This window comes from Lutjanus erythropterus, chromosome 12 (genome assembly GCF_056507025.1).
Source record: "Lutjanus erythropterus isolate fLutEry1 chromosome 12, fLutEry1.hap2, whole genome shotgun sequence".
Lineage (NCBI taxonomy): Eukaryota > Metazoa > Chordata > Actinopteri > Lutjaniformes > Lutjanidae > Lutjanus > Lutjanus erythropterus.
Window position 1 is genome coordinate 2,616,822 of NC_139328.1, and position 19,281 is coordinate 2,636,102.

The 19,281-nt window shown below is 39.6% G+C and overlaps 1 protein-coding gene across 2 annotated transcripts in view; it reads left to right on the top strand.

Annotated features, from left to right (window-relative positions):
* adcy8 (adenylate cyclase 8 (brain)) overlaps positions 1-19,281 on the top strand; it is a 117,093-nt gene that overhangs the window by 36,913 nt on the left and 60,899 nt on the right. For both annotated transcript variants that reach the window (XM_084731710.1, XM_084731711.1), the window contains exons 2-4: positions 5,653-5,802; positions 15,998-16,128; positions 18,207-18,318. In XM_084731710.1, coding sequence (XP_084587836.1) covers positions 5,653-5,802; positions 15,998-16,128; positions 18,207-18,318 — 393 coding nt within the window. The remainder of the gene's footprint in view (positions 1-5,652; positions 5,803-15,997; positions 16,129-18,206; positions 18,319-19,281) is intronic.

The following is a 19,281-nucleotide window of genomic DNA, read 5'->3' on the forward strand; positions in this document are numbered from 1 at the left end:
TAAAGCTCCAGCAGGCAGGAGGAAGCCGGCTGGGCTGCGGCGGTGGCGGTGGAGGAAGGGGAGGCGGTGGCGTTGGTGGTTGTGGTGGTGAAATCCCCCGTGCCGCTGAGAAAATGGTCATGTTGCAGAGCGTTACATCAGCTCTGCTTTCTGATGATTTAATGGGCTGGATTGCTCTTTACTTTACGGCTGATGAAAACCTTCAGTGTTTACACAGTCATCTGTCAAAGAATTAAAGAGAGCAGCCGTGTTTCTCTGAGTCACTGACGTGTGGCGTTGCAGTATCACTGCGCTGCTTTCTGAATCCTCTGCTTCAAAATGTTTCAGCTCTAAATCTTCCGAAGTCGGTAAAGTCAGATAAATTAAACCTCAAATGAGACATTGGTGAGCTCTGATTACAAATCAGAGCTTTAATTGCTGATTTGTGCTCTCAGTATGCTCGTTTTTTTACTCTCAGTTGAATGATTTTTTCTCTCAGATTACTTCAAAATATTAAATACTGCTGCCACATTGCTGGTTACCTCATTCCTGTCTCTGTCAAACAAAATACAATGTTGTACTTCTCAGCCAAAAAATGAAATATATACTCAAGCAGTATACTATACAATTTTTTTTGTAAAACCACGTCATCATCACACAAAATATCTTCCAATTTTGTCTGGTCTTACCATGGCTAGATTTATTTTTATTTGGGAGGACAAAAATCTGCTGTCTGCTGCTCCGGAGCAGATTGTAATGCAGCCTTTGTTTCAACAGTGAAATTATTGCTACTCAACTAATAGTAACTGTGAAAGTTGAAATCATGAAATCATGTTACTTTAAACATTTTGTTTGAAAATGTTAAGACGTTAAATTGTTCAGACAAATTTTTGATGACGGTGGCATGAACTTGTTACTTCTCCAGTTACTCAGGAGGTGAACACCAAAAAGAAAACAAACGCCAAGGCAAACATGGAGGACGATGCCAAAGACAGTCTCGGACGTTTGTTTCTGAGTATAAAAGAAGACACTGCTGCACAAATTAAGGATCTACAGAAAACAATTGCAGCCCCTTCATGCTTCATACAACACATGTACAAATATTTAAATTAGAAATACACAAACTCATTTTGTAAATGTTTTAAATGTTGCAAAATACTTCTGACATGTTATATCTGGCCTTGACAAAACTACAACTAAAGAAAGCTAGAAAAACTAAAACCAACCCTCTTTGAAAATGTGAACTTAAACTAAAACTGGTGCTAACTGCAGAATGAAAATGAACCTACTGCAAAACTGCTATAACATTGAGAATCATATATGAACTTTTGGTGTTAAAAAACCCTTGTGATGAATTTGCATTACATTGTTGTGCCTTGCTGCATTATTTTTCCAACTGAAGAGACAAGAGTCCGATCTATCTGTACATTTATTACATCGCTGTAGCGTCCCGCAGGTGGATCAGTGGGTGGTAATATATATAACATGTAATGGAGGAGCCGTGCAGTTTCAGTGTTCACTCCTCTGATGATGATCAGTGACCTGGTTTATTCTTTTGTCTCCGTTCTCTCTTCTTCTCTGGTTTCAGATGTTCTTGTCTCGTTTCAGTGGACGTCTTGGCTCATTGACTTGTTATGGTGGTGGACCTCACCTCTGACATTAATCTTTAATCTCATCTTGACACTTTTGTTGCAGCTAAAGTTATAAACTAAGATCTAATTCCAGGTTGTGTGTGTGTTTTTGAAGTTTTTGTGTACAGTTTTTTGATCATGAGCGGTCAGATCTTGGAGTTTTAGAGGCAGGTGGGATCTCCTGGGAAAATGAGGCTTCTGTTCTTGATGTTTTTTTCATCAGCGGCAGTGAATTTACACTACTTGATTCACCACAGAAATCCTGAACTGAAGCTTTGAGACAGAATGAACTACAGCATCTCTTCTTCCCCCCCCATTTTCAGTCTGAAACAACTCACAGAAGCTGCTTCTGATCACTTTAAGAAGAAATTTGTCATAAATCTGGCAGCGGTGTGGCCGTTTGCAGGACTTCCCCTCAGTGCTTTCATCTTCACTTCATGTCCACATCAGACTGATGTGTTCTGTCAAATGCCTCAAAAGTGATTCAGGACTTAGACGATTATTCGTGACAGGGTCTCCAGTCTAGACGACGGCTTACCATCCAATCAAACCAGGTCCCTGTTTGTTCTAGACATGCTTAACTTACAGTTACTGTATGAAGAGGCATGATGCTGAATAAAGGTCATAAGATCCTGTGTGGATGAATGAAGCACTTCATCTGCAAACACATCAAGCAGAGGATTCTTTATCCAGCTGTCAGCCTACAAATGCACACTGCAGACTGCTGTATAACACTTGCATTGTGTTACTACAAACATAAACAAAGTCTGACATTTTGCGGCGCTGCGATGACCCGTCGGACATCATGGCGCAAGCCTGCGGATGTTGTGTTTTATTTAGATAAATGAGTCTATACATCTGAACGTAATGAACCGTGAGGTCATGAGGCTGATGCGCGCCCTGTTCACACAGTAGTCAGTTATGATGGTTTTAACGTCAGCCTCTCCAGTGGTGCTACACAGCCCAGCGTCATTTTAAAGCACTGTAAAGCCTCTGGAAATGTGGCTTTTAATATTTTAAAAATGCAAATATGAAATCAAAGTTTAGTGTCTCAGTAAGCATAATGTTTTCAACAGATCATGTTTTAATTGGAGTCAGCTGCAAAACATATTTTTGCCACCTAAAAAAAATCTATATCATTTTAACAGGTTGCTATATTTAGAATATGTTGATAGGGGTGGGATATCAGACTTGATGTTGTGATAGATTTAGGATATCATGATATGTTGTAAGTTTTACCTTTTCCTCGTTGAAAAGGCTGCATCACAGAAAAGTGACATAATTTTCTGAACATACCAGACTCTTCTAGCTGTTTTATTATTTGTCTTTAACCACTTAGTCATTATATCCATATTAGTGATGATTATTTATCAAAGCACCAACAGTCATGTTTACAGTCTTTATATATTATATAAATATTATATTTAGTTATTTTATCACTTTAGCCACTTCCACTCCTTGGAGTACACAACATATTGATAGTGATAACCTGTAGCCTTTCTGAAGGGGAACTGAAGCTGCCATGTATGCTCTCTTCAAAACCACTAGACTCCTTTGGAAAAATGTTACCTCACAGGACACGAGAGTCGCTGGTCTACCGCTGCCTTGAAGTGTTCATTTTTTATTTAACAAATTAGCCAGGAGGCTATTGTGGATTTGTGTTTCCAATGACTTTAAACACAAATTTCTCTTCTTTTTTAAGAGGATAAACAAGTTTAAGAAAGTATAAACACACAGCCAACAATTATGCAACATACAGACCCAGACAAACACAGCAGCAAACTAAATAATTACTTTTGCTGATCATTTATATTATTTTTTAAACTGGTTTACCCTCATACAATTTGCCATTTACACCTGCGGAGAGGAATCAGCTTAAGTCTTTCTGCACCTTAAAGGGATAGTTTGGATTATTTGAAGTCTGACTATTTTCTGACCAAAAAAAACCAACAAAAAACACCATTATATAAGCCAAATATTGCTCTCTCCTAACCAACCAGACTCCACTGGCAGTTAAAAAGTTATTTTGGATTCACCAAAGTCACACAATCACACAAACAAACTAATTGATCAGGGCAGCTATAGACCAACAACCCCCATATTGTACGAGGCAAAATGACTGAGTCTGGGTAGTCTGGGTAGCAAGACAGAGAAATATTTGACTTACATAAAGAATGTTTCTAGCCAGAAAAGACCATCTGATGGTACAGTAAAGTGCTGAAAATATTCCTAGTATACCACACACTTAAACTGATATTGAGTTTTTTAGATGGGCCTTTTTTTTACACGGCTAAAATACGTTTTCTGCTGATTCTGTCCACAGCAGTTCATTGCTTTGCTTCTTACTCTTCTAGCACAGTCACCATCTACTGTAGGATAAGAACCTCATACAGCCACACAACAAATAATACAAACTATCCCTTTAAACAGTTGTGTATCTAATCCAATATTAGTGGACTGCCAAAAAAGGGATTAGTGCATCTAAACAGGGTTCTGAAAAGTTAGTTATTGTAGTTTGGCTGCTGATCTGAGCCGTTTATCGACATGATCATCAGCAGCAGCAGTGACACACGGCTCATGGAGGAAATTAAGGTATTTTAAAACACTTTAGTGCCTGTTTGCAGCATCATATTCTTATTCCTCCACACAGACATACTGCTCATATTTTTAGATTCATTGTGACTTGAGTTTCCTGGAATATCATTATGTCAGATGTCCATCATGAATAAATCCACTTAGAAATCATGCTCCCCAGCCATTGGAGATGCTTAAGCCAGTGCATTCCTAATTGCCAGTCCCAGGCTCGGATAAATTGGGAGGGATGAGTCAGGAGGGGCATCCGGCATGAAAAAAAAAAAAAAACTCAATGCCAAATGAAATATGTGAATCATGAAAATGACTCCCATGCTGGGTTCGGCGCCGGTGACTGATGTGGTGTAGAAAGATAATCAGAAGAGGAAGAAGAAGAAATCCACTTAGAAATCATAGAAAAAGAAGCTGCTCATCACTCCAGAAATGTCCAGAGTTTCCCTCAGGAGGTAATGGGGACCAGTTGTCTCAGTTTTGTCTGAAGTGGGAACCTCTGCCCTCCACTGTGGTTACACATTTATACAGGCAGTTCTTTCAGCGTGAGTGCAGTTTGTTTGTTGTGCTTTCAGCAGAAAGAAAAGAGAATTTGGCCCCACTGTTATTTAATGGGACGTGTATATGACTAACATGAAGGAGTCATTATGAATGTTAATGACTGTCATTATTATAGGGTTAGGACATAACTCACCAAATGACACCTAATGACAACATTCATAAAGATTTCTTCATGTTCTCGACAGGTGTCATATGATATTTCTGACAATGGATCATGCAAAGGTTAAATTCGGCAACGTGTTAATGAAGTCTGCTGGGCAGAAAGCAGGCGGTGACTGAAGATAAGCTCCAGAATGTGTATGTGTTAACTTCATATTATAAACAGCTGATCAACAACCCTCGCTTGTTATTATCAGTTTATAATGTTGTGCTCCTGCAGTGTTCCTGCAGCCTGTTTGAGCTGAGTTTGAGAAGTCTGGCGGTTAGACCAAAAAAATTAACAATTTCTCATTTCGCCAAGGAGATTTTTTGTCCAAACGGGGACCCATAGCTAGGGTTGGGTGATGTCTACCAAACTGGCACATGACTACAGGGAAACACAATGGACGCAGCAACGAGTATATTGTTGCAAGGTCTGAAAGGGTCTTGGTACCACCTGTCTGCAACTTACTTGTGTTTAAAAGAAAATATCAAAGAGGACATGGAGACGTAGAGCAGTGAAGGGGAGCAACAGCTTATTTTATTGTCATGGCCCAACCCTGTCCTGTAGGGAAGGAACTGCACATGCAATAGCGATAATTTCTAGCACTCATTGTAGTAAAGTGTGTCCTTGATATACATTTCCTCTCTCTGTGGTCACTCCGTGGCTCTGTGACATACAGAACTGTGAGCTTTTCCTCACACCGAGCTGGACAGAATGTGTGATCTCACCTTCTCTCTGTCTGTGTGTGTTTTTCAGGTAGCGGCTCAGGCTGTGCTGTTCATGTGTATGAACACTGCTGGGATATTCATCAGTTACCTGTCTGACCGGGCTCAGCGCCAGGCCTTCCTGGAGACGCGGCGCTGCATCGAGGCTCGGCTGCGGCTCGAGACGGAGAACCAGAGACAGGTGAGACAACAACACGACACGAGATAGTGTCGCTGCTCACACAAGGTTAGATCTGCTCGTGTGCCTGTTGCGTTTTCAGAAACTGTTTTTGATCCCTCATGCGATGCTTTAGTCATTTTTGGGTGGAAGTGTTTTCTTTTGTTTTGGCATTTTTCTACATTCTCAGTAGTGACAAAAGCTTTTGTGTTCACAAGAGCTGTCACCAGACACACAACAGTGGAGCCTGAAAGCACCTTCGGAGAGTGTTTTCTTTGACAGGTTTTAAGATTTTTTTTTACAATGCTATCAGCCTGGTAGCCCAGGAACCAGACAAATCTGCATGTTTTATTTGCTCTGTCAGATACGTCTGGTCCAATCCTCTCAGATTTCCAACTATCCTGGATCTGGTCTGGCCAATCACGACCATTTATCTGTTATGGTTTGATATGAGTGTACAGAGGAACAGTTCTGATGTGGAACTGTCTCTGTTGAATCTGCTATCACATCTGTTTTGAATGAATTGGACAATATGTGTTGGAAAACAAAGGTATCCAGTTGTTGTCTCATCGTCTTACTGTTTGTTGATGTCTTCTTGTGGACATCGTTCACTCACACGTATTCAATAAGACCGTTGGGTTGCTTCAACTCACTGTGTTGTTTCAAATTCACAGCAGACGTGGCTGACGTTCTGACTTGTTTCGAGGGTGTATCATGTAGCAGGCCTGTCCTGTAGTTACTGCGAGTCTGCAGACGGACCTGCATGGGGCTGCATGCCGGGTGTAAAAACACAAGTTGTTCAATGAATGCACTCTTTTAGCACGCTCATGCACAGTGCCGTCTACTGCATGGATTGACACAAAATTCAGTGTAGATATCCCTGTTACCTCGTGATCCCTGACTTTTCCTCTAGCACCACCAGGTTGTTGACATGTTTAAGTATCTCAACTGTTTGATGGATTGCTGTGAAGTTTGATTTACAGATTCATATCCCCAGACAATTAATTGCAATCCATTTATTCCTCTGACCTTTGTTCCAGCACCATCATCTTTACAGAATTTTATCAAGTTTATGACGAAATACCTACAAAACTAATTGTATTCCTCAGCTGTTTAGTGCTAAATAGGAAATGTTTTTATGCTAACATGCTAATCTAACATGCTAAACATTATATCTGCTTAATGCAAACATGCTAGCACCATGATCGTGAGCAGTTAGCATGCTGAAATGTTGTATTTAGCTCGGGTACAGCCTCTATCATGGCTGGAGAGTTTTATTCTTGTTGTTATGTGTGTGATTGTTGAATTCTCGTGCTCAGTGAGAGCTTCATGAGCTACTGCTTTGATTTGCAGGTTGCTTCATGATGGATGGGCTCATAATGTGGGTTGGTTGTTTCAAGTGTTGTTACCTGTCACCACATGCAGAATTTCAGCCTGCACACTTTGAGCAATATTGACATCTAGATGACCTTCAGCAAGTACTGGGCCACCAGCAGCAGTACATAACACGATAATGTGCAGAATGATGTGTTTACTTCATGTTGCTTAGTGATGGAGCTCAGTGTGAAGAGGGTTTGATGAAGGAAGCAAAGCGATTGATGGATTTCAGTTGACAGGACTGAATGTTAGCAGCTCTGCTAATGAGCCCGCTGAGAGGAGAATAACGTGGACGCTGCATCGATCCACCGCTGTCATGCAAACTGTGCATCAGTGAAGTGGACACACAGGGACACACACAGCTGCAAACACTGCCTAACAAGACAGCACGTGCTCATAGTCAAATAGAAACAATACACATTAAGGTATACACACAAACACGCAGCAGCACACACACACAGGGACAGTGACACATACTGAGCTGTGTTTACGCAGTGGAGTGGACGCTCAGGCTCTGAGAAGCCACAGAAAGCTTTTACTGTGTTGTGTTTCCTGGAAGGGTTTGGCTCTGATAAGCTCTCGGATGGTCGTAATGAAGCGAGATGGGGCCCCGCCCCGAGCAAACTGCCTCAACGTGAGCCAATCAGGGCCTGATATTCCTGTCAGCATGCTGTGAGGACACAGAGCCACGTTTCTGTCCACAGCACAAAACAAGATCAACTCCTTCTCTCTGTGTGTGTCTTCTTCGTACTCTGTTGTGGTTCTTTAAAGCGTGACTGTGACACGAGGGCAGGATGTGGATGGGAACTGCAAGGAGAGAAAAGCCACTCTAATCAATATTGTCATGTTAACATGGATCAAATGAGTATGTGTAATGAGAAATGGGTAGTGTAGTGATGCACGCTGCAGTTTCTGTCACCTCTACAGATAATTGTTGCATCTTTTAGCTCACTGTCTTGATTTTATGGTCCACAACTTTCCTGTTGTCTCTAGCAGCATCAGGCAGCTGTTTTCATCACTGTAAACTACTTGCTCAGCAGCAGACAGATACAGTGAGAGACTAGCTGTTAAAAAAAAGTGGAACAGCAGCTAAAAGAACAGACATTTCCCTCAGGAGTCAGTACAGACCAAAAGCAGCAAGTGAATAGTGGACTTGCCATCAGCAGATGGACACAAACACAACTCCAGTGGGATGATCATGTTGCTCTGTGTCTTCTGGGTGTGTAAAACCGCTAACGTTAGCCATATCAACTTGAAAATATGTCAGTGTTGTGTTTAAGGCTTGTTGTATTGCCTGAAAATGAATAATTTGAATGTACAGTGTGGGGAGTGCTTTTTTCCCCTGCATTCTGGCTCTCAGGTTGCATACAAACTGCCTCACCTTATCGGTCAGTTGGGCTGAGTATTGGCAAGAATCTGGTGATACGATACATACCACGACACAAAGGTTACAACTGAATGTATTGCAGTATTGTAAGCAAGGTGATATAGTGCTATTTTCTGATGTAATTCTAGGAAAGCTGTCTTGTTATAAAGAGTGTTCCACCATATGCACATATCTTAAAGTTTACTTTTTATGCAATCAGAACAGTGAATATATGTAGCGGTTGTGTATCACATGTATCACAATAGCTTTTTTAAAGAATCAATACAGAATCAACAAACAAAATATAACAAAATATATTTATCATGATACTGAAGTGTGCCTGTATTTTCTTACACATCATTCTGTGTTGCTGGGGCTGTATGTAGTGTGAAAGGAATACCTGTAGACACTACTCACGGTTTAAAAATATATACTGTATATTCATTAAACCTAGGCTGTTGCAAACATTAAAAGTGTGCCAACATGAGAATGGAAATGACATGTACAGATGCATAAAAATATCTATCATTGCACTCATTCATTATTGTGATAAATACAACATTTTGATCATAATACAGATTTTAGATTGTAAAGTGCAGTTCCAAGTCAGTGAGAGGAGCTACCAGGACCCCAGGATACCTTTAGAGGTTAAATCAGCCCTGTTGTCTGACTAGTGTCACACCAGGCCAACAGGAGGACTCAGAAGCTGGACTCAATCACTGGTTTCTTTAATGAACAAACGAGAGCAGGCAAAACAGGAACAAAAAGCAGGAACAGGTCCAAGCGTAGGATATCTCTAGAAAAACTATAGAGCTAGAACACACTCTCAAACAAAGAGACGAACTGACACAGACAAAGGGTGGCACAAGGACTAAATACACAAGGGAGGAGGGGTAATGAGGGACAGGTGAACCCAATCAGGGTGGGGCAGGCAATCACACAGGAGGGAAACACACAGGGGCAGGAAGTGAAGTGCCTGAAACGAGAGACAAGGGTGAGTACCAAAATAAAACAGGAAAGACTGACAAAAACAGAAAACAAGGAAAACATAACCTTCAGGATGTGACAACTAGACTGTTTTTACTCATCATTTTTTGCATGAGATTATAAAAATTAAATAGCTAAAGATCCAGTGCGTCCTGAGGAACTTAAGAGGAACTGCAAGTAATATCTGTTTTAAGGGAGTCAGTATCATCACTGTTCCATTAGTTTAACATTGGGCAATGTTTTAAGAACATTTTTCTAATGTATTGCAAATTGGCAATTTGTATACATGTATTTTCTTTGAGTAAAAACAAAGTCTGGTTCCTGAAAGGACTTTTTTTGGAGTGACTCCCCCAACAGCAGTGATGTGGTGAAGTTCTGAGAGTATCGTCTAAATGCCCAAAATGTAAACGTAAATGAGCCATTCTTAGGGGCGGTTATTCATCTTTTAAGTCTTTAAAGAAACTGATCTTTACTCTTTTGGAACAAACCCCTCATGGTTCAGTGCAGAAGCACAGATAATGAATATGAATCAGCTTTTAGACGCCAACATTAAATTGGACCTAAAAGCTCTTTTGCTGTTGACTTTAAACTGAAAACCCACCAGAAGCGACAATAAAAATGGGACAGAAGAACAAAGTGTGTGCTAGTGAACCCTAAACACAATCTGAAGGAAATATGAAGATAGAAGTTGTCAGTGAGCCGCTGGAGGGCTTCAGCTCTTGGCTAAAATCAAGCTGCGCTAATGACTTTCAAAGCTAATCTGACACTGAGTCCGCTGGCTCTCAGCTGTCCAAACCAGAGACCATGTCCAGTGGAGCAAACACACACTGCAGCCCCCGTCAACGGTCCACACTGCAAAAAATATCCAGCTGAGCGAGTCACCAAGGAGCTGCGGTCGACACAATACAAACACGCTTGAGATGATCATTCAGATTTAAGGTTTGTTCAGCATCACCAGGCTGGACAATTTACTGAATTTATCCAATCATGACGCTGTGAATCTCATTCTGATTCTAGCTTTTCAGATTTTTATTTTCAGGAAAAAAAAATCTTTTGAAACATATTGGAATTTATGTCAGAAATTATCAGAAAGACGATTTAGCCTGAATCATACAGCGCTCCTTCACAAACAGATTTTTTGAAGTTGTGTTAAGGTTCAGGTGCTGTACTGTACTTGGTACTAGCATAATTTTCCTCTGAAATATCCCTTTGTATTTACTGACTAACTGTATTTGACGTTTAGATATTCATCTGTCACCATGTTTCAGTTTTTAATTGAAGTGAAGACATTCAAACTGCATGAAATATCGAACTCCAAGACGCAGTTCTTTTAATACCAGCAATGTTCCATCAAATATAATCTGAAATATTCTACAGGTCCTATATAACAGGTTATTCTGTCAGTAGGTAGAAATAATTGAACAGGATCTGTCACAACGGCAAAATCCATCCATGCAGTTAATGTGTGATGTGTTATAACAAATGACAAACCTTATGACACGTAAACATCCAATGAATTGTTTTGATCTTAATCACAATCTATGTATCCTCCATTTATACAAACAGTCCGTTAACACTCTAAATTTGATGCGTCAAATCTTAATTAGTCACATTTAGATGTTTCCCTGCTCCAACACACCTGATTCAAATGATCAGGCTGTTGTCAGGCTTCTGCAGAGGCTTGATGACGAGCTGATCATTTGAATCAGGTGTGTTGGAGCAGGGAAACATGCAGGACAGGGGTCCCTGAGGACCAGGGTTGGGCACCACTGTTGTAAAGCGTTTTGTAGCATAGCATTTGCTAAACTGAGGTGATTGTTGGTCCTGAATGCCCATCCCTACTGACAACATCAAGAAACATGAGACACCCCTAGTAGCAGAAATTACATATCGTACCTTTAAATTAAAACACTTAACAGTAAAACTAAGAGCATGCATTGAATATATTTAAATGCATATGTGTAACAGTATGATATGAGCATTTCAATGCCAAAGTGAAGTGAAAGTAAAGTATTCTGTTCCTTAGTAAATCTAAAGTTTCCATGTAAACTCAGCTACAGTTTGACAGGTGACTCTCTGTGGTGCAGCAGCTGAAAGACTCTGAGGCTCCGAGACCAAACTTCCTCAGAGGTTCAAACTTTCAGTCTGAATTCGAGTCGGCTCTGTAAAATCAACATTTCTTGCAGTGAATCTCCAACACCAGACCCCCGGAGCGCTTGGTTGCGATGCAGCAGCCGAAGTATTAGCAACGCTCCACTGAAATGTTTGTCTGTCTAGACCTTAATTTGTGGATGCACTGCTCTGCTTTCCAGCGCAGATACCAGGTCGACACGACACAACAGAGCCGAGCTGAGGGCAGGAGGCGGCGTGGAGGCACAACAGAAACACCTGCTCTCCTCCAACGCAGCTCACACACTCAGCTGATGGAGTAAACACCACGGCGACACCTGCATCTCCATTGTTAAATATGAATCTTCATGTTTATTTAAGGATCAAACTAGTTAAATTGAAATAAACTGTATTTGGACTGGATTTTATGTAATCATTTTACTGAATCATTGAAATATAGATACAATGCAAAAGCTACCAACATAAAACAAATCTAATGAAAATGCTGGATATTGTAGGCTAAAAACAACAAAAGTATTAAAAAGTAAAGACTAACTAAATGGGACGATATTTGCATTTTATGGATTTTATTTGCAGTGATTTCTCAGATTGGCTTATTAAATAGTTGTGAAACTTTTGAGATAAGTTATTTAATTAGTAGTTTTATCCTCTGTAAAGATTCCCTTGTATCCATTAATCCCTTTTTGACACAGTCTGTGATTTTTGTTTTGTGTATTTGGTATTTCACAAAGTTACAGTTATGCTGTTTATGACAGAATCAAAACCAATCAAAAAAATCACTTCCATTGTTTGGGAGATTCTGAAACACTGTTTTCCTGTGAAACTCCAGCTGTGTTTTGTGGACATGAGCAGATAATGACAGAATTTTCATTTGTGGGTGAACTGTCCCTTTAAGTCCCCACAGTGGTGGTGTCTCAGCACATCGAGTCAGTGGAGACGTGCGTGGATTCTCCTGAAAAGCCTCATTTTATATCCTTATATCAGTTACTTGACTCACACTCGACTTCAGTTTTTGTTCAGTAAACGAAGTAAATGTTTACTGAAAATGAAGTAATTATAAATCACTTTGACAAAAACATAAAATACAACCTGGTTGTTTTTTTTTTGTTTGATGAGCTTTGGTCTGCAGTGTGTGCTAAACATCAGGCCTCACACTGACCTTTTGGTGAGAATTTTTCTTAATGATAGACGGATTAATTGATTCCCTGATTAATCCGTCTGATTATCTGCCATTGTGAGATAATCAGCATCAGCTGATGTCTGTGCTCTCAAGGCCAGTAAACAAAAACTATGTGCAGACACATCTGCAGGCGGCCTCGTCAGTGTGGCTGCTGTGGGACAGTTTGACACGAGGCTCAGTGACAGGAAAAAGAGATATAAGTATTGGATAAATTCATTAATGTCATATTGCAGCCGGACCTAACATCTGTGTTGTCATAATTATTTCAAGGGAAGAAACAGCATGGTGCATTTCTGTTTCGATCCTTACTGCTTTATTTTTTATTTTTTCTCTTACTTGTTTGATTTTTTTAAATATTAAAACCAAAACAGTTGCACTCTGCCTGTTTTTTCACCAATAAACAAATTATTACACACACACACACAAAAAAAAATAAAGAAATTAGGGCAGAATAGAACAGATGGGGGAGCAGATATGAGGAGATATTCGCTGAATTTGACAAAAAGTGTATTGGATTAGATTGCATGTGCCAATTTGATGGACACTGACCTCGAACCGTCAGATCATCGTTATATATGAGGAATAAAAATCACGACTTTTCTTTAGAAAAAATCATCAAAACTCACTCAGACATCAGACTGTGTGTTTGCTGTTATACCAGTCTGAGATATTCTGCTGTTTTATTAGATTACGACACGTAGCAGCGGTGTTTTTCCTGATCTGAACCAGCAGTAGTGTGTGTGTGTGTGTGTGTGTGTGTGTGTGTGTGTGTGTGTGTGTGTGTGTGTGTGTGTGTGTGATGAAACAGCATCATTGGATGTTTTTATTATTCAGTGTGACAATAATGAATGAGGATACACTGTGTGTGTGTTTGTTTTAACAAAGAGTGAATGGAGCAGAGGATGCTCTCTCTCTTTCTCTCTGCTTTCCTCTCTGTGTCTCTCGCCCCTCACTGTCTCCTGTTCTGTGTCTCTCTCTCCTCTTGTGTTGGAGGTTTGAAGAGGCTCTCCACAGCTCTCAGACAGCGTCACGCAGCTTCACACAGTTCACAGGAGGTTGGACGTTTATTTATTTTTTTACTGGAAAACTGCACAGTCGGCAAAACAGAGCAAAAACACCACAGTGTTATTAAAATCCACGGTTTTAATACCTTGTTCTACATGATGTGAGCACACAGTGCTGATTGTGTGGTCACACTGTTATTAACTCACACTTATAGATTTTTTCAATTGATTTTCCCGACAACAGACGATCATTGTTGAGCGTAACAATTCATGAAAGCATCTCACATCTTAGCATTCAGTGTTCAGAATCCAGACAGAGACATTTAGCTCTTTGCTCTGTTTCCTCACATTTTTCCTCACAGTTTTCTCATCCTATAACTGTTCCTGTGTTGTGTTCTCGCCATCCTTTTCTTTGTGTTTGACTGCACCGTTTTTTTATTCCCACAGTTCATCATCATCATTGTCATCATCTGTCACCGTCCTGCACTGATCAGGTGGCTGCAGCTAACCAGCCACAGCAGACAGGATAGAATTAAAAAAAGACTTAAAGATTTAGTGTTTCTTATTATTACGAGTTCTTTTACTAATTATGTTTTCATTTATTTTCAAAATTATGAACCAAATTACATCATGGCAACCATTTTCTATGCAGTAAGAAGAAGAAATAATCTTCTTTGCAGCAGACCAAACTACTTAACAATCGATAGGAAATAAAGTGATTTATGACGATTTTAATTGTGTATAGAAATGCATAGAGGGATGTGTAGAAGAGCCTGTGGCTGTAAACGGGGGAGCTGTGACTTTTCTGGATAAAAAGGACTATTTTCTCAATTGATTTCAAATAGTCATTTTTATAATCAAAGGGTCATGATCTGTGTGGACTAAGTTAGAAAAAAAAACATGTCTTTCCCACTCTGTGTAGATCATAAACCCTTGTATATGACATGAAACGTTAAAAGTTGGTTGAAATGTAAATGTTATATTGCTTCTTAAGCAGAAAATCACAGCCTCCCCCTTTTGCATGTGTGTGTTCACAGGCCAGTCTTCCCCCTGTTCAATAAGGGCCGAAGCTCTCAGTGTTGCATCTACGTGAAGTCAGCCTCTAATCTGTACATCTAAATCTCTAACAGGGTTTTTTTTTGCTTGTTTGTAATGTGGGACGAGTAGTTTGCAGCAGTAGAGTCCCTTCAGAGTCTGTATCACATTTTCTGTGCTTTTTTTATACTATCAGTGATATTTCATCCTAATAAATACATGAAACCTGTAGAAATGTTTTGGTTTAAGGTGCCGCCCACTGGCAGATTGTTCGCTTGTTTACAACCAAGTTACAAGTTTCAGGACTTAATAATAGACAAACTAATGAGTTTGTCCCTCTGTCATTGTGTTTGTGTGGAGCGCCAGAGACCAGCTGGCTTTTTGAATGCTAGCAGGATTTCTGGGTAGAGAAACTTGAGTCTTGGGTTTTAATGTATTCAGTATCTGAAGGAAGCAGTCTCTTGGCGCCGGCGCAGATCCCTGAGGCCAAAAAAATACTGAGGGACGCTGCATGGCTCCCACTCCAAATCTGTTTCTGCGTTTGCCAAGTGGCACTGCGTCAGTACAAAAAGCACAAGACAGATTCGGTTGTTTGTGTTGTTTCTGCAGGCCTGGAGGCTTTGCAGGATCCTGCTCGAGGAGCTTAGGCTGGCCGAGTCCGACTCATCTTTTAAATCATTTCTTACAGACAGACCTTTATGTAATTTGTTTTTACAGGATTTTGTTCCACTTGTGTTCGCCGGCTTAATACTCCGTTTGTGACTTGTGTCTCCAGTTAATTCCTCTTTGCTCTTAATCTTGATGTTTTGTTTACTGTAGAAATCTCCATATGTGTATTTAAATGAACTTATTAAAACTCAATCTCTTGGGTTTTCAAAAACACTGATCGACATTTTCTAACATTTTCTTGAACAAAATCGTGAAAATAATCAACTGATTAATCGATGCTGATAAAAATTAGTTGCATCGATTCTCAGGATCGATGGATAAAAAATATGACACTTTATGCTAAAACTCCTGATGTTTTTGCAGTGAAGCAGTTTCACAAATTGTTATTCTTCATATCCAAATATCAGTTTATTATCGATCGTTTTTAGTTGTTTCAGAGTTCTAATATGATTATTTTTTTCTGCCCCTCAGGAGAGACTGGTGTTATCAGTCCTACCACGTTTTGTAGTTTTGGAAATGATCAACGACATGACAAATGTAGAGGACGAACACCTCCAGCATCAGTTTCACAGAATCTACATCCACCGCTATGAGAATGTCAGGTGAGGCCACCAGTTTGATTTTAATGTGGTGATCCAGTCGACCTTTGCAGTGATCAGCAGCAGTCTGATGGGTGTTTTTGGGGAGGGTTAGGTGCAGCAGAACGTCTGTGGAAGCTTCCAGATCCTTCCAAATGTTTTAAAATTGTTTCTGAAAACTAAAAAAGATCATGTATAAAGAACAGAACTAGAGTTGGAGGAACAGTTGGAGAAGATAGTTTGACAGCTGCAATAAATACTGATTGGCTGGGAAGTGTCTCTTAAAATACTTACGTATGTTGATGCACCTCAAACAGAGAAAATCACTCTGCAGGTAGTCATGACAACATCGTTTTTTGTTGTCCATTGGAGAATTATACGGGGGTATTAGGTATGATTGTACACAGCGTATCTTATCTTATACAACAAGCTATTCTACACTTTCCTGAGTGATGAGGCTGGAGGCAGACATCAGTCAGTGTATATTCCATCCCTGCCTCCAAAGTCTCAAAACTCAACTTGACAAGTGAGTGATGAGCAGAGGTGAGCACAAGCTTGCACCCTGTTAGTGTGACAGCATCTGTGCATGTGGAGCAGAAATGCTTCCGTACGATGATAACAGAAATTTTACATACCAGTACTTGTGAATTTCCATGGTTCTCGATACTTAATTTGATACCATGGTTAAAAAAAACAAAAAACAAGAATTAAATTCAGCCATCTTTCCACCTGAAACAAAGCTTCTTCTGAGCTTCTAGGACAAAAGATTGAGAGGGAGATTTACTGAACCTGCCACACAGGAGAGCATGCTGCCATGTCTGGAAAAAAGGGATTTTCTGCTCAGTCTGTTGCTTTTTCTCTCATTCTCTCCCTCTTCTTCCCTTCATATTTTAACAAATCTTGGTGTAGTAGTTTGTAGTTGATCTGTAGGATTATACTGTATTTTTTTGCCTGGTGTTAGACTGCACTGTGAAGAAGAAAGAATTTGAGTCAGCTCTAAACTCCAGCCTACACTGAGGATACTATCTGCTGTGGAAAACAAAATTAAGAAAAGTATCTGGTACCAAAAGCGAGTCGACTCGAGCCGAGCTGGACCATGCAGTATAAACCAGGCTTAACTGACTGAATACAAACACTCACACAGGTGTTGTCACGTTCGATTAAACCTCAGCTCAGGTTTAACAATGAAAACATTCACAAAGCTGTAAGATTATGTATATATTTGCCTTTAAATGATGCATTATGGCCTCCTGGTGGAAGAAGTACTGTGAGATATGAAGTGAGATCAGCAGCCGATTCTGAACAAACCACAGTGGCAGAAAACTTTGAAAAGAAACTAACAGAGCTTATTGTAGCTCCTGCTTTGTTTTAGTTATGTTTAGGTTCAAGGAAGGTTCAGTTTCTCAAAGACGATATTCAGATCTTAGTCAGGGATGATACACCCCCGATCTTTCCACTCGTGGATTCACTTTTTAATCTCCCAGATACACTCAAGTTATGTAACTCAGACAAGTTGGTAAAAAGTAAGAATGTCATGATCTTGTATCTTGTCAAAGCAAGTACACTTTAATAACTGTGGATTTGATGTGGAAATGAAGCAGATCAGTAGCTGCATCTGAGCTGACTTTTATTTTGCTGTTATTGGTTAATCTTTTTGTTTCACTTGTGTTTTTTTCTTCACCGACAAGCCACATGATCTGCTGTGAGAAGGTTTAATCCCTAAATCACGTATTTGTCCTGCATAATTTCTATTTCTCACACAGCTTCACGTGTTTACATGATCAATACAACTTAACCAAATTACTCTTTTTTTGCCTAAATCCAATAAAGTCATCCAAGCCTGACTAATGCAACTTTATAACAAGCATCAGTCACAGTACAACTTCATAGACATCAGGTCTAAGAGTTGAACTGATACTACTGTAAGTTTCAGTCAGAGTCTGACAGATGCAGATAAGTTTATCTCTGAATGTGTACCAGCTGATTAAGATGTGTTAGAAAAAAAAGAGTAATGTGTATATATATATATATATATATAAGTATTTGGATGGTGTGAAGGAACTGACCTGAATATTAAAGTGACATTTCCGTATTTTATCCAGCATTCTTTTCGCAGATGTTAAAGGCTTCACAAACCTCTCCACGACGCTGTCAGCGCAGGAGCTGGTGCGAATGTTGAATGAACTCTTTGCACGCTTCGACCGCCTCGCACACGTAAGTGACTCGACGCCAGACGCATGTATCCATGACATCTTTTAAAAACCCCAATGCTCATTTTTGTCCAGAGCTTTAAAGTTTTTTTTTGCCCAAAATGTAACTCCCTCAAGCTTGAAATTGAGCTTCTTTTACAAAGAACAGAAGTGATCAGTTCAGATCCATGTCACTTATAATAGAGTCAAATGATGACTGAAATTTGTGATATTTGTGGCTAAAAAACAATATAAAATGGAAAGGAAATTGAGTTTATTTTTTATAGGATTCTTTAATGACCAATGCTGTTTTTTTTCTGATGAAGAAAAACTCAAGTCTGTCTCAGCTGGACAGAGGTGGACTATACTGAAACAGCCACACTGACCAACCCTGTAAAAGAAAGAAAACTATAAACTTTTAAAAATAACTTTCCAAGTTCAAAGTCAGATTATTATTTCATTGTCCTTGGTTCCATCACCATATTTCTATGCACATTTTAAGTGTCCATCAAGTCACAAATTTTTTTTTACCTGTGCTTGAAGTGGCTTTTGCCTTTTTCAGAAAAGAGTTAATGCCTCAGTTGTTAACTTTTATAAAAAAATAACCTTTTTGTTATCTCTCCTGAAACTGTCACTGTATCCTGACTGTCGTACATGAGACAGAAATTATGTGCGCCCTCTTCTCCTGCAATTGCATAATAGTTTTCTGACTGAAGAACTGGTGCCACCTGCAGCTTATCTCCAGCTGCTAATAATCACCTAACAGTCATGGATGCAAACAAAAACTCATTTGGATTTTCTTTTGCTGATTTACTCAAATTTTGATTAAAACTTGTGACACTTTTGGATGGAAACACGGCTATAATTAAAGAAGATTTTTTTTTGGATAATCACTTTGAAGTTGACAACCTGTAGACTCTTCTGGAGACATCTGATGGGAAAGATGAAGATGAAATAAAATGAATTAATAAAATAAAGATTGCTTTTA